Consider the following 16,812-nt stretch of genomic DNA (forward strand, 5'->3'; position numbering starts at 1 on the left):
TGTATGTATGATCCAAACCTACTTTCAAACATAAGTGGCACTTTAAGGCCCGTTTACACTAGCGGAACTTTGGTCCCAAGAAGCGTACGTTAACGTCCTAAGAAACGTAGCCTAAGTCGAGCGGTTAATCTTCAAAGGGAATTGATGTAAACCCAAGAGATGGAAAATTTTAACTCCGAACCTATGAGATGAAAGCTTTGGCCAATTACAGACTTACAAACTATCACGAGGGTTTTGTTGTTTTTTGACGAGGGTTTGATGAGGCGAAAAACATGGCGGAAGATTTGACTACGTCTGACTGCAAATTAATTGCAGAAGTGCAACAACATCCGATTTTATGGGGTAATAGAAAAAAAGAATATCGAATGAAAAGAGGACAAGACGTTGCTTGGCTACTGGTTGCCGAAAGACTGAACCGAGATGGTATGTATCCATTTATTTATTTTTTTGCTCCTTTCGGATTGCAATGTGCTCTCTTTTATCCTAGTTCTCTTTCGACTAACGCAATTGTTCAAGTACAAAATAGGTTTAATAACTATTACACGATAAAAATTTGTTGACATATATTAAATTATAGCATTTTAGAACATTTCTGAAAATCTGAGTTTTATAAAATTTCAAAAAGCTCAGTAGATGGATTTTTTAAAATTAAAGTTTATTAACTGCTTTAAACTGTATTTAAATGTACACTGTTCTATGAAAATTACATGCAGCAACCTTCAATTATATATATTTAAAATTTTTCCAAAATTATAGCAATTCAGATGATTACATAATTTTAGCTATTGTCTTTACATTAGTTTGCTCTTCTTTTTTGCAACATGTTACTAAAGGCTTATGAGAAGAAGAAAGTAAAAGTAGTAAGTGTGAAGATCAACAGTAGTAAAAATTTGATTAAAGTTTTCCTCCTCAATTTTCAGAAATACATTTTCTTCATTTCTCATGCAAATGTTTATTCCGAAATACATAAAAAATCCCTAAATATATAAATATCCATACATAAAAATATATAAGATCCATATTTCATTTTCGTATGGATACATTTTGAATCTCATATAATGAGTATAATTATGCCAGTGCCAGTGCGGTTTAATTTACATTGGCCAAACTAAGAGAGCCTTAAAATTTCGCGTCAAAGAACATGAGGCATATGTTAGAAAAAAGGAAACACAGAAGTCTTCTGTTGCTCAACATTGTTGGTCCGAAAATCACACTTTCAATTTTTCTGCTGCCAAAATTATTCAAAAAACATCTTCCATTGGAGAACTGGATTTTCTAGAGGCATTTCACATTCATAAAAATCTTTCTGTTCTAGTTAACGATCCTAATTCCAATCCAAATTTGCCTTCGGCTTTTAGAGAAATTATGTTTTAGTTCTGGTTTCGCCAACAGATGGCGCCACTTGCTTATTCTTGTCCAGGCATTCTTATCTTATCTAAACATTATTTCCTATCTTGTTCATTTGCGGTTTTGCAGCTGAAGATGATGGTTCGGTAAAACCATCGAAACTAGTCCTGTGAAAATTTTGTAAATTAACGCTGATTTTTGTTGTTTGACTTCTGAATTAGTAATTAGTATAATTGTTTGCATAAAATATTAATAATTAAACAGTAATTAATTACAGTGGTTGAATTAAAATTTCGGCTATATTTTTTTAAATTTCACAGTTGAAGAGGTTACTTACCGGTGGCAGAATCTGCGTAAGCAATATAGCCGAAGAAAAACAAAATGCAAAAGTGGAGCTAGTGCAGAGTCTGCAGAGCAGCAATGGCATCTGATGCCCCAAATGTCATTTTTGGATCCATGTATCCGCCATCGAAGGTAAATATTCAGAACCAAATTATTTAGTTATGTTAAATATAAAATGATAAATTTTCATATTAACAAAATACAATCTTACTTGTTAGTAGTCTATAATATTATAAAGCATAAATGGATTATTTAGAGTTATCCTAGGTTGACTAGCAATCAAAAATTGTAACTTATATAAATATTTAAGATATAAATTTATTAAATATGTTAGATAGTCACATATGTGGATATAAACCAATTTACTTAAGAAATTCCTCCCCCTAGGCAGATAGACCTTATATGCTTTGCCATAACTCAAATTCTATCCAAATATTTACGCTGTGGAAAACAAAAACTTCTCCTACACAATTTTTTTTTAACATTTATTGCCTCATCACTCGTTATGAATGGTTTAACACCTTGTAAATGTGTTATAATAAAACTGTATTACACATTATAGTTTTTTTCTAACGTGTTTGGGCCAACTGAAGTTCTTACCCTTAAAAAATGTTGTAGAAACTTTGCTGTTCTGTACTTTTTTAATCTTCCCAATTAAAAATAGGCCAATATTTTTGCAATGTAAACTTATTAACAAAGTACAGCATATGCATAATATAAACAAAGCAATTACTCTTTCCTTTGAAAGCTGAGTTTCTAAATATTTTGATGAAGACTCGTCTGTATATATATTTTTTTCTTTTTGTGGCCAATTTCTTTTTATAGTTTATCCCTCTATAGTTGATGCCCATATTTCTGTACTCACACAGCTCAAAACTGATGTGTTACTGACCATTTTGATGTTCAGAAGTTAGTGTTTGAGATTATGCATACCTGCTTTAATTTTATGAAGTTACTTTGCACTTAACACATAAAGCCTGGGATTAATTATGATAATATATACCATCAGATCAAGGAGTTGTGTTTAAATTATTACATTAATTCATAATGAAAATAAATACAAAAATATATATGAAACTGAATTAAAAAATGAAGTTGTAATACTTTATTACTGAATTAACTGTTCAAATCTTTCATGGCATGAAATTTTTCAAAACAGTCCCCAAAGTATAGTGATCTTTTTTTATTTATAGAATGTGAAATGTGTAAGCCAAGATTAGATAAAATTTGTCTTAAACTGTAAGATACAAAAAATTTGATAAAATTCTCGGTTGATCTTTACATTATGGTTGTTTTTGGCGAAAATTTGGCGACCAACTCTCCTACAGCAACCCTCTATTTTTTTTTCCCGCCGCCATTTTGTCTTCACGAAGTAAAGACATGTTTCTTTTCTTTTTATCTACTGAACGCTTCTTCCAACAATCTACTAGCCGAATTACACTTATGCTAGAAATTTTATCTAACAAAACTGCTTAATCATGACAAATATTCACTGCAAAATTGGGAAAAAGTGCACAATACCATACTCCTTACGCGTTTTTCAAAATAACACATACACATAAACCATGTACACGCCGACTTATTTTTACTTAAAAAAACATCCCAGAATTGCACAAAAATGGCATTGCGCACACTCTTCACTATATCCATGTACACTGCTTTTTTCTCATAAATTAGAAAAATTTCACGAAAATACATGACAATTTTCTCAATCTTTAAACCCGGTAAAAAAAAAACATATATGAAATTACCTGATCGCGAAAAAGTATTTACCCTTTCCAAATATGAACATTTCCACATATAAAATAAATAAAATATCCAAAAACTTTTACCTCTAAATCATCTATTATATTATAAACGTCACCAACGAATTCATACCGCAACCATTACAAATACTTAGTGTCAGATATTTAAATTATTTCCATGCACGTTTACTTCAACTAAAACGTATACCAAATTCCTACAAACATAAAATATAAAATTCACAAAATAACTATCATTTAATTAAAATATAATTAAATTCAAAAACACTACTTAAAATATAAATGAGCACATACATTAAATTAATAAAAATTACCTTACAATCCTAATTACTTTAAACTAAATCATTGCTAATAACAATTTTCCCAATAATACCAAATTCCCTTACTTCCACCTTACATTTAGAACAATGCATAAAAATAATATCCTCAAATAATTAAAAATACTAACTTACCTAATCTTCTTCAGAATCTTGATTACGTGTCCGATAAACTTTTCTTCTTTCTGTTTCAGGATCTTTAAAATCATACTTATATTTCACAGCAAGTTACCAGGTAAAATAAATAACTTAATAAAACATCTTTATTTCTATCTCGCACAACCTTAAAGAAACATTTATTACTACCCTTTTCAATACCATTAAATACCCATTTCGAATTCACTTTAGTTACGGCCATGGGATCCAAAAATTCACGAACACTGTTTCACACAACACAGGATAAAGCCAAATACAAAATTTCCAGATTTTTTCCCGATTTCCCCCCTTTTCCGATTAAAGAACCGTAATTCGTCCATTAATATCACATGACATATCCCATGATCTCTCATTTCCCTCACACAAAATAATGCGTAATCGGAACTGAGTACTGCTCACATTATTACCAAAGTCCCAGGTAGTAACCTTTATCGCCTCCAAAATGTCGCCAAACTACCAGTTACCATATTGTAAAGATCAACCAAATTCTCTTGTGATTGTGTTTCTATAAAAAGAAATAAGAGTTATTAGTGGCTCAATATTTTCATTTATTACGTAAGGGCTTTGTATGCATATTCAAAATTTCTTCAATGAAGGCAAGAGATTCTTCTTTTTCATCTAAAATATTGATTTCTTTATAATTACTATATATACTATAAATACTACTGTCATCACAACTGTTAAATTGCAGCCTCCAATAGTAATATTTACATCCATGTTATTTAACTCATAATCCCGCTGATCTTCACTACTATAAATTTGATTTTCTATGGCATTAATATAAATAAAGGTTATATTATAAATAACATTTATTTGGATTAATGAGAAGGATGAAACTGTTTGTGCTGAGTTGACAGATTGTCATAATTTTGTTCCCTGGTTGTTAATTTTAATCTGAGATGCGATTCCATGTCCAATAATCTGTTCCATTTTTTCGTCTTAATGTCTACAAATACAGTCAAATACCGAAAATCTGCCAACTCCTGAAATCCGCGTTGCCTCTCAGAATATAAGCATTCAGTTTATATTCTGAGTTTCTTGGTTTCGGAAACCGCAACATTGAGTACGAAATATCGAAGAAAAAATACTTACCGAATAATGACGTCATAATAACTGAATAATAATGAGTCATAATGGAAATACCAAATTATTGACATAAAAAGTTTAAGAAAAAAGATAAGTTTTTTTTCCTTCTAATCTGCATCGAGGTAAAAAAGCAGACGATTCACTCTTTGTTCAAGTTCAATAGACGATTCACTCTTTGTTCAAGTTCATGATTCACGTTGTTGTATTTTCTGAGCTTTGTTATTTCACGAGAATGTTTAGTGCTACCTTTTTTTTTTATCCGGATATTTTGTGGATAAATTAAGAATATTTTAAATTTCAGCCCTTGTTAATACAATGACAGATTTAATGCATATAATAAATTATTGCAGTAATGTATGTAATTTAATTAAATGTATCTAATACACCTTATTTATTTTGCACCATACTTCGGAAAATAAATTATTCATGTCATTTTGCCTTCTCTATATTTGTACGATAAAATTATTAGTGAGTAAATATGACAATTTGGTTGTATATTGCAGTACAAAAGATTCAAAGAGTGATGATAATTTCACCCTCTCCCCATTTGATAAAATATTATTTTAATTAAAAACAAAATGTGATCCAGTACTGCTCCAAGAACGTAATGACTAGGAATTACCCCATACAACTTGATGTAACAAACTGTATTTTTTTTAGAAATTATTCTTGCAAATATTAATAAACACAAAAGATTATGTAAGAAAAGTATCCAGTGGGATGTTATAATTCAAATTAACAAAAAAAAAAAAAAAAAGCTTTAGTTTTAGGTAATCACACTGAAGCAAGAAGACTCTTGGTTTACATTATTTTTCATGCTAAATTTTAAGATCTATTTAAATTGTCTGCAGTTCATAAGTAATAAAAATTAAAAAATAAGCTATTTAATGCAGTAACAAATAAGATTCTAAATTTGCTTATTTATCTACCTAATTACTTTGTATCACAAAATAATCATTAATGTATTAAAAATATTTTTCATATGCATTTGATTTTTTTCCCTTGTTTTCTTTCTAAACAGGACACAGACAAACTTTCAAAGAAACAAAGAATTCGAGGAGCTTAATTTCACAGTAGAATCTGTTGTCTCCAAGTCTTCAGATAATATTGAATATCCGACAGAACCTGAATATGTGGAGCCATCTGTTATTCACGTTATGCCCTCATGTGAATCACCTTTATCACCTGCATCAAGCTCCAGACAAATCTTAGATAACACTAATTCAAATAATAATGATGAAAATACTCCTAGAGGGAAGAAAAGAAAAAAGAAAGAAACAATTGAAAGTTCATTGCTTTCTGTTATTGATGAAACAAATAAATAATTAAAAAACCACCATCGATGTGAAAATGATGATGACAATGATGATAAACTATTTTTATTGAGTCTCCATAGTGATTTGAAAAAAATGACTGATGAAAAAAATTGGAAACGAAAATACAATTTTTACAAATTATGGCAAGAAATAAATGAAATTATTTCTACATAACACTAATCAGTTGTTTTATTGTTTTATTTACATATTTCATAAATATTTTCAAAAAATAAATTTACACAAGAAATGCTTTCCTTTCTTGCCATGGTACTGCTCCTTCTGCAGAAAAATATTCACAAAAATTATCTCGAACTGCAGATGCAGCATGGGATGAATTATTGGCCCCTAGACGGCCAAGAGGTTGCCATGTAAATTCTTCTGTTCTCCACATACCTTCTTTAATGGTGGCATTTGAAAGAAGAGAATCAGCAAAGTTCACTGGACAGTATTTCTTAGCTGCCTTTCCCAACTCATTTTTCATTAAGTAATTATGAAGGCAACAGCATGCCAAAACTACTTTATTAGCATGCTCTGGGTTCAGGGCAATTTTAGTACGAAGTACTCTCCACCTAGACGCCAATATGCCGAAAGCATTTTCAACGCACCTCCTTGCTCGAGAAAGTCTGTAATTAAAAATTTTTCTTTCACTCGACAGAAATTTGCCAGGATAAGGGCGTAAAATATTTTTCCTGAGTGGAAAAGCCTAATCTCCAACAAATACAAAAGGCAAAACTCGATCACTATTTAATAATGGTTTTGGATTTGGCAATGAAAACAAAGTTTCACTAACTAAAGCTTTACCTAGTGAACAGTTACTTAAAATTCCACCATCACTGATGCGTCCAGATGGTTAGCTGCCTGAATCAACATAAAGGAAAGTGTAACTAGCATCTGCCACTGCCATTAGGACTATGCTGTTATAGCCCTTATAATTATAATATGTTGATCCAGCTGACAGTGGAGCTTGTATTCTGATATGCTTACCTACAAGAAAAAAAAAGCAACAATTATTAATTGCCTAAAGAAAAATAATATACACTTTAATGATAAAAATTAATATAAATACTTTTTCCAATAATAAATTCAGTTCTTAAAAAAGTTCTTAAATTAGAAACTTGCAAAAAAATTCCTTTTTATATTAAAATTTGTTTTTCATTTCACACTTTCATTTATTTATTATGAAACAATTCCAGTCTTTTGATATTTTAAGACAGCTCATATATCAAGTTAGATGATTCTGCAATATTTTATATTTATCTTTGAAAAGAATCTTCATTTGCCTAATTTTAATATAATGCAATTTTTGTATTTCAAAAGTACTCACTGACAAATAAATATGGAATGCAAGGCATAATACATACCATCGATTGCACCAACACAGTTGGGAAAATTCCATTTATATTCAAAACCTTCTGCTATTACAGCACATTCATCTGATGATGCTGGTATAGCCATAACCAGTGGCTGTAAGACTTGCCATATGACATCACAGGTCTCTCGAATAATATGTGAAACTGAAGATTTAGAAACACAGAAAGTGTATGCCAGGTCTGTATAATTAGTTCCAGATGCTAGAAATCTATAAAAACATTCTGAATCAATAATTAAATTTTTGCAGTTTTAAAAACATGTTGTATAAAAATGAACAAAGGGCAATCTGTAGCAGTATGCAAGTTTTAAAAAAGGTTCTTTTTTTGGGGGGGGGTCAGTTTCAAAGAGATTGCAATTTTCTTTCTTATTATTAAACCACAGAAAATAAATACTTTATTTATGTAACTTATTTTGATAAAATTATGTTCCTATTTATAATTTTTTAAATGCATTACAAATTTTAAAAAAATATGAATTTTAAAAAGTTCAATTAGACAGAAGTATAAAATGTTCTGACAAGAACATTAATTTTCAATTATATATACTACACAAAACTGGAATTAGATGTAATAAAGACTTTCAAATAGAGCTGGTGCCAGAGCATATGCAACCAGGGTGACCACACCAGATGGCTAAATTATTAGAATTTAGGAAGGAATCAGGTGGCAGAATTTCGGATTTGTGGAGTTTGGACCAGGTGGTAAATTGTCTAGTGTCCACACTGCTTTCAAAACAAATGTATATATTTATATTTACCTTAAACAGATGGCAAGTCTCTCAGACACTGAAACTGATTTTCTAAAATGTGTTTCTTACTTCTGTAGTTTATCTTGCAGTAAATGTAAAAGATGATCATATTGTTTTCCCTACATGTAAATTCAATAATATTATACTTATGAGTAAATTGAATATCAGAACTATATTTATTATCTAATTAATATAAAAACGAATACAAAATAGTTTATGTTGTGCTAAAATGATTAGCCAAAGTAAGAGAAAATAATTTTGTTGTTTTGAAAAATTGCTTGAAGTATAATCTTACTATTTCTAACAATTAACACTTTTAGCGATTAATCGCGTGTTATTAACAAAAATAACATAAACTCCATAATTAGAAATGATTTTAGCCTTCTGTGAAGGTGATCACCTTCAACATGATTATTTGATTATGCACCACACACTGGGGTTACCTGCCTAAAGGTAACCCTACTAACCTAAATAATGTCATCAGGAAGATTTTTTAAGGTAAACTAATTTACATTCATATCTTGATCAGATATGCACAAAATGCCTATGTTCTAAACCCTTTCATCGGGTATTGAACAATTAATGTTCAGTGTTTTTATTTATTTAGCCACCGACGAGATATGATAGCAACCTTCAGAGAATATGGTTATCTGTGATTGTCATTACCAATGTTTGTTTATATTCTCAGGAATACTTTTGACTATTGAAGGTGCTCAACATGAGGGGCATCACTATATACTATATTGCCGAAATATATACTGTGTTGCTGCAACTATGATCAGTGAAAAATATTCAGTTATTTATCTTACAAATTTGAAAAAATAAAATATGATAATTCTGATTAAAAGGAAAATTACTCTCCATTTCAGTTTCACTCTTATACTCTAATAATTGCTTAATTTTTCAGGTAGTAGAATTTCATTAAATAATCTATTTTGATACAATTATTCTTACATTCTTTTGGAGGTAAAGTGTTTTTCATCATATTACTACAATATTCTCAAAAAATGATTTTTTAAAATATTGACATGATTTAATTTTATTGCTCATTTGTCAAATATAAAACACAGGTGGAACAGGAATGCAGAAAATCTTTTAAAAGCAAGTCTTTTTATGGATCTCACAAATTCTCTAGAATATATTATTTAAAAGCCTAATTATTTTATATTTCTGGTTCTACAAAAGTATTTTCATGACAAAGTGAAGCAATACTAATAAAATTCATGACAGTAATAATTAAAAAATCTACGGATACAGAATGCTGGGTATTTTCTAACAGAGGAACATATCCTAATACATGATAGTGCTAATTCAGAAGTCAAACAACAAAAATCAGCGTTATACCTACAAAATTTTCACAGGACTAGTTTCGATGGTTTTACAGAACCATCATCTTCAGCTGCAAAACCGCAAATGAACAAGATAGGAAATAATGATTAGATAAGATAAGAAAGGCTGGACAAGAATAAGCAAGTGGCGCCATCTGTTGGCGAAACCAGAACTAAAACATAATTTCTCTAAAAGCCGAAGGCAAATTTGGATTGGAATTAGGATCGTTAACTAGAACAGAAAGATTTCTATGAATGTGAAATGCCTCTAGAAAATCCAGTTCTCCAATGGAAGATGTTTTTTGAATAATTTTGGCAGCAGAAAAATTGAAAGTGTGATTTTCGGACCAACAATGTTGAGCAACAGAAGACTTCTGTGTTTCCTTTTTTCTAACATATGCCTCATGTTCTTTGACGCGAAATTTTAAGGCTCTCTTAGTTTGGCCAATGTAAATTAAACCACACTGGCAAGGAATCCTATAAATACCCCAGGAATTCATATCCGGAATGGGGTCCTTGAGTATAGAAGTTGGAATTTTATTGATGGGAGAATAAACAACCCGAAAGTTAAATTTCTGCAAAATATGTGCAACTTTATAGCTAATTGATGGAAAGAAGGGAATGACAACAGAATTTTTATAATCTCCTAAAATAAGAGTGTGGCTTTTAGTGTGTTGAGATGAGAATTTTTTAACTGCTTGATTAATAATGTTGGGTGAAAAGCCCCTGTCAATAGCTATTGCTTTTAAATAATTTAGTTCTTCATCAAGGGCGAATTTGGAGGAGCAAACTTGAAGAGCACGGAAAACATAGGAATAAAATGAAGCTAACAAAATGTGTATGGAAAACAAAATGTATTTTGGAAAACAAAACAAAAAAAAACACATTTTGTTTTCCAAAATAAATATTACAAACAAACTGAGGGATTAGCCATGGGAAGCCCCCTCAGTCCCATCCTGGCTGATATCTACATGCATTATTATGAATCAAAATTGTTTGAAACTTTAAACTTTCCGGCATGGTTCCGCTACGTAGACGATACTTTTACCCTGTTTGAAGGTAATAAAGATGATTTAAATAAAGTTCTTTCAACAATGAATTCTATTGATCCTGCTATTCAGTTCACTTTTGAACTTGAGACTTGCAATTCTCTTCCGTTTCTCGACATTCTGGTCACACGTAACACATCCAACTTCAGTACTACAGTTTACCGTAAACCTTCATCGGTTTGCCTTCCATCACACTTTAAATCATGTCATCCGACTAAACAAAAGTTAGCTTCATTTTATTCCTATGTTTTCCGTGCTCTTCAAGTTTGCTCCTCCAAATTCGCCCTTGATGAAGAACTAAATTATTTAAAAGCAATAGCTATTGACAGGGGCTTTTCACCCAACATTATTAATCAAGCAGTTAAAAAATTCTCATCTCAACACACTAAAAGCCACACTCTTATTTTAGGAGATTATAAAAATTCTGTTGTCATTCCCTTCTTTCCATCAATTAGCTATAAAGTTGCACATATTTTGCAGAAATTTAACTTTCGGGTTGTTTATTCTCCCATCAATAAAATTCCAACTTCTATACTCAAGGACCCCATTCCGGATATGAATTCCTGGGGTATTTATAGGATTCCTTGCCAGTGTGGTTTAATTTACATTGGCCAAACTAAGAGAGCCTTAAAATTTCGCGTCAAAGAACATGAGGCATATGTTAGAAAAAAGGAAACACAGAAGTCTTCTGTTGCTCAACATTGTTGGTCCGAAAATCACACTTTCAATTTTTCTGCTGCCAAAATTATTCAAAAAACATCTTCCATTGGAGAACTGGATTTTCTAGAGGCATTTCACATTCATAGAAATCTTTCTGTTCTAGTTAACGATCCTAATTCCAATCCAAATTTGCCTTCGGCTTTTAGAGAAATTATGTTTTAGTTCTGGTTTCGCCAACAGATGGCGCCACTTGCTTATTCTTGTCCAGCCTTTCTTATCTTATCTAATCATTATTTCCTATCTTGTTCATTTGCGGTTTTGCAGCTGAAGATGATGGTTCTGTAAAACCATCGAAACTAGTCCTGTGAAAATTTTGTAGGTATAACGCTGATTTTTGTTGTTTGACTTCTGAATTAGTATTTATTCGGCGTGTTATTGTGTCTTAACATGATAGTGCATTAAAATGTTGACTGTCCAACATCTGGCACATCTAGTAATTTTACATTATACTCCATCTGATATGTTTCATTAAGGTAATCGAATTATAAACAACCTTCATTAATAATGCGCTTAATAAACCAATTAAACTAATTAGTTATAACTAATGCTAGTCCATAATTATATAAAAAATAAAGGCTAATCTTTGGAATATGGTAACAGGTAGTTTGGCGACATTTTGGTAAGGCGATAAAGGTTACTAGCTAGGACTTTAGCAGTGTACATGGATAAAGTCAAGAGTGTGCGCAATGCCATTTTTGTGCAATTCTGGGATGTTTTTTTAAGTGAAAATAGGTCGACGTGTACATGGATGATACCGTGTATGTGCAATTCTTAAAAACACGGCAAGCAGTGGGCGATTCTGCACTTTCTCCCAATTTTGCACCTAATCTTCGTCATGATTAAGCACTTTTGTTCCATAAAAATATAAAAATTCTAGCATAAGCGTAATTCGGCTAGCAGATAGTTGGAATAAAATGTTGAGCAAAAAAAAAAAAAAAAAAAAAAAAAAAAAAAAAAAAAAAAAAACATGTCTTTACTTCGTGAAAACAAAATGGCGTAAAAAAAAAAAAAAAAAAAAAAAAAAGCAGGTTGCTGTAGCAGGGTTGGTCGCCAAATTTTCGGCAAAGAATCGACAAGTTACCATAATCCAAAGATTAACCAAAATGAACATTGAAATTATTCATTTTGTCGGTAATTAAATCGCAATGTAATCATTAATCCTATTTCCTTAGTTTAAATTACTGAGGGAAAAAATTACTAATTTACTGATATATAAAAAGAAATATTTGACAGTCTTTCCTTCAATTTTTACTTTCAGGTTTTGCTAAAAAGTAAAAATAACTTACTTTCATTCGATTATAATTGAAAAATAATTCTGGGTACTTCTGCCTCAGTGACGGAAACAATGCTGCATGAGCGGAATACGTATCTCGCTCTTGAAAAATTGACCGAACCCATTCCCGCCTTGGAACGCAAACGCTTTTGTACAGCAAATACATACATATTAAATTACTTCTCAAATGCATAACGCGCTTTCTTTATCAACTTTTTTAACTTTAGACATTCTACCGCAAACTTTCGACATTGTACCCCAAAATAGGAAATATTGCCCATGCGCAAATCAAAGCGACTTGATTGGTTGGGGGTAGTAATTCTTAGGCTTTGAGACTTACAAGTGTAAACGGGTGGGATCCTTGGGAGTAACAACTTAACGTTAGCGTATGTTTCTTGGGACTAAAGTTCCACTAGTGTAAACGGGCCTTTAGAATGTATTTATTGGTCTCTAGACCAGGTGATAGCCGCAGTCCACATCCGGAACTTCTCCGATTTTGAGATAAATCATAATTTTAGTAGGTGCGAGCAGGAGCCCTAAATAAGAGCTCCGGCACTTCTGTTTTGTAAGTAAACCACGATTTTAGCAAAAAAAAAAAAAAAAAAAAAAAAAAAAAAAATTTTAATAATAAATATGCCTTAAAAATCGATTCTAACTTCTGAACGTAGACCTATCTTTCCCTCGGACACAAACCTTGGACAGAGGATGAGACTTTTAAGGAAATAATGCCCCCACCCATATGCAAAGGCTTATTTCCTAGGAGATGCAATGAATTTATGAGAATGGGTTAATTTTTCGTTCCTGAAAGCCATCAATCTAGTCATGACGTTCCAGTCATTCCCTATTGCACAGCTCCTGTACCTTTTTTGAACGGTATAACCAAACGCAGGAAACCACTACTGTCACATATATAGAGGATTCATACGTTGTTATCGGAATGTATGAGGGAAAAGGCATAGCGATCAGAAAATATTGGACTCTTTTCTCATCAAATTTCCTTCCATATCCTGATACTGTTTCCAGAATTCTCACTATTATCCTTTGTGATACCTTAATCCTTTTATCATTTTTCATCGGTGTGCTGAAAAAAAGAATGATTTTTGTACATATCATATCTTAAAATAGTATATTATATGTATAATCAGGGTTTTAATTCAAACGGATATCGGCCTTGGTACTTCTTAGCTTCTGAGTGGATTTGTAATTCCACTAGCAGCCGATGGTTAATGATAAGGACCGATAATTTATTTTTTATTAAACTATTGATAAATAGTTTAATAATTTACGAAATCTCTATCTCTTTACATTAGTTTTAAATTTAATTTAATCAAGAGTCGTAGCTAGGGTTTTCAGCGCCCAGGGACAACTGAAGATTTCGCGCCCCCTAATGCTTGCCAAGGATGGAAAACATTTAATTCTAAAATGTCGTAACATCAGTTTGGCGCCCCTTGGATTCTGCGCCCGGGGACAGATGCCCCCTTCTAGCTACGCCCCTGAATTTAATCATATGTTTCTTGCCTTAGGACTCCGGCACTTCTAATTTTAAAAATTAAGCCCTGGTATCCTACCATTTTAGTTTGAGGCGGAAGAGGAAAAAATAAAATTTTTTTACCAGAGATAGTAGATTTTACAGTAATAATTTCCCTTTGAGCACAAATATTTATTAGACTTTTTTTTATCTGTGCGTAAAATCTGTAACAATTAGTATGTATGCTTTTTTCATAATTTTAAGTGATAATTATTCTGATACTGGTTAACCTATTATCTCTTAGCGAACAAAAAGACACACTTTGGTGCTTTGATCATTCTTAGAGACTGAATATTGATTTTTATTTAAATAATGCTTTTATTTCCTGCACTGAAGCTTGGAATTTCAGATGGCTGAATCCAAAAAGATTTTGAATGAAAAATACTGCTGGTTTATGAACAACAAAACTTCTCTTGATTGGAAATTTCTGCTATAGTTGCTAAAGTGAACTGTAGACTCTATAACAGAACACAAAAAATACATTAGAGTTTACTTTAAGCTAAAATTGTTGCAATCATTAACAGGTGGCTGCTATCAGGGCCCCATTTAGCCTAACTGAGGCTCGGGCCAAAAAACTTTTTTACCCCCTCCCTCTGCTTCACTACTTCAGCAATGAAAAAGCTAACTTTTTGGAGATATTTAAATTTTTATAATAATAAACTTTCTATTCGATTTGGGGGCCCTTCTGTGAAGTCGAGGCACCAACGTACAGTGGCGTAGGTAGGATTCCAGCGCCCAGAGACAACTGAAGAATTTGTGCCCCTTTCTGTGTGCCAAGAATGGAAAACATTTTATTAAAACATTTCGTAGCATCAATTTGGCGCCTCCGGGATGCTGATGCTGTGCCGGGGGACATATGTCCCCCTAGCTACGCCACACTGCCAACGTAGAAGACTGTGAGGAAGTGAGGAATGAAATTTTACGATTATACATCCACCGGCATTTGATTTACCGATCTTCGGGAAAAAAAATAATGAAGCAAGTAGTAGGACATATCCTGATCCTGAGGAGGAACAACAACATATAACATTCACGAATACTTTCTCTCATCTGAAGACGAACAAATTTTCAGGCGAAGCATGTTTCCAAAAATTTCACGAAACTTCATAGCTTTACAGACTATATAAGCTTTGTATTTCACTGCATTTTGCATGCCCGTTTTGGTTACCTCTTAATTTAGCAAATGTTATCACTGTGGACTCTTACTAAGTCCTTTCTCCCCTTTTCGGAATACCTTATAACCACATTAATGAAGAAAACTAAGGAGAATGGTCAATTCCTACGATTTGCTAAAATTCCCTTACACCTTCTGCACAGTTTCAGGTGTTCTTCATGTTTCAGGTGATTCATTTAACTCCAGTTCATCTGTAATTATAGAAATATAACATGCAAACGATTTTATGAAGAAATAAGGCTGAATACCTAACTGCTGTCAGATATTCAAGAAACATAGATTTGAGCAAAAAATTAACTTTCCTTCAATTTAATGTTGATACTATGTTTTCTTCTCAATTCAGAACTTTTAATTAAGTGAAAACTGTTTTTCCCCCTAACACTGTTGCATAATTATTTATACAGCAGTTAAAAAGGATATAAAAACTCTGCTTATTCAAAATTAATTACATTTGAATCTGCTATTGGCAAAGTTTTCTTTTCACATTTTAAAAGTTCTGGCAACCACAACTGTATTGTCTATAATTTGTTCAATTATTATAGATACAGGTATAAGTTAGGACAGTTCCTCTATAGTACCAAGGGTGAAGGTACTGTTATGCTTAGCTAAGTGTTAAGGTTCCGCCCAATTCGGAATTCTTAGAGATTTCGGAGGTCTCCCACACCCCTCAAAAGAATTTTGTCTCGCTGTGCATTTTGAGTGCCCTCTTGCACACATACTCTATCCCTTCTGGGATTCGAATGAAGCAGTTAGCATCATAAATCACTATATCATATGGGCGACATTTTTGTCATTGCAACAAAACATTTAGTAACACATATTTAATAATAGGATTGGTTAGCATCCATTTGATTATTCTTACCATTAAAATATTCAAAACTGATGAAATAGTTATCATTCACTTTCTTGTAGTGAAGTCAATGCTTCAAATTAGTAAAACCTTGATGTTTGCAAATATGTGACTATAATTAAACCTCTTATTATAATTTCCTTTAAAGTTTCTTGTATGTTCATTCTTACTGTGTACTCCAACTGGAACTTGAATTTCTTCCTTCTCTGGCAGCAAATATGTTGACTATTAAGAGAATTTCGGATACTGCTTAATTTACATGGATAAAAGCAGTATTTCTCAATTGAAAATTTGCTTTCTGTGTTAAACAATGAACGATTTTTTAAATTTACAAATTATACAATTTGTGGCCGAACTTTAGTGTCTACATTCTGTATATGAAGAGATAAATATTCAAAAAATAAAAGTAGCAAAAAATTTTCAAAAAGCAATTTAAAATAATGCT

The 16,812-nt window shown here is 31.8% G+C and overlaps 1 protein-coding gene and 1 long non-coding RNA gene across 2 annotated transcripts; one reads left to right on the forward strand and one right to left on the reverse strand.

Moving 5' to 3' along the window:
* On the forward strand, positions 1–7,800 carry LOC118203265 (uncharacterized). The gene is made up of 3 exons (XM_035375536.2): positions 1–423; positions 1,668–1,821; positions 6,033–7,800. Exons 1-3 carry the CDS (start codon positions 273–275, stop codon positions 6,334–6,336), a joined length of 609 nt encoding a protein of 202 aa, XP_035231427.2. The 5' UTR covers positions 1–272; the 3' UTR covers positions 6,337–7,800.
* Positions 7,173–8,005, reverse strand: LOC146996587 (uncharacterized). Its single transcript, XR_015042260.1, has 2 exons — positions 7,689–8,005; positions 7,173–7,311 (listed from the first exon to the last, which is right to left on the reverse strand). It is a non-coding gene; the product is annotated as an uncharacterized LOC146996587 (long non-coding RNA).
* Between the last annotated feature and the right edge of the window lie 8,807 nt (positions 8,006–16,812).

Source organism: Stegodyphus dumicola, chromosome 7, assembly GCF_044657685.1.
Source record: "Stegodyphus dumicola isolate Sdum_Otavi_A_Nest chromosome 7, ASM4465768v1".
NCBI lineage: Eukaryota > Metazoa > Arthropoda > Arachnida > Araneae > Eresidae > Stegodyphus > Stegodyphus dumicola.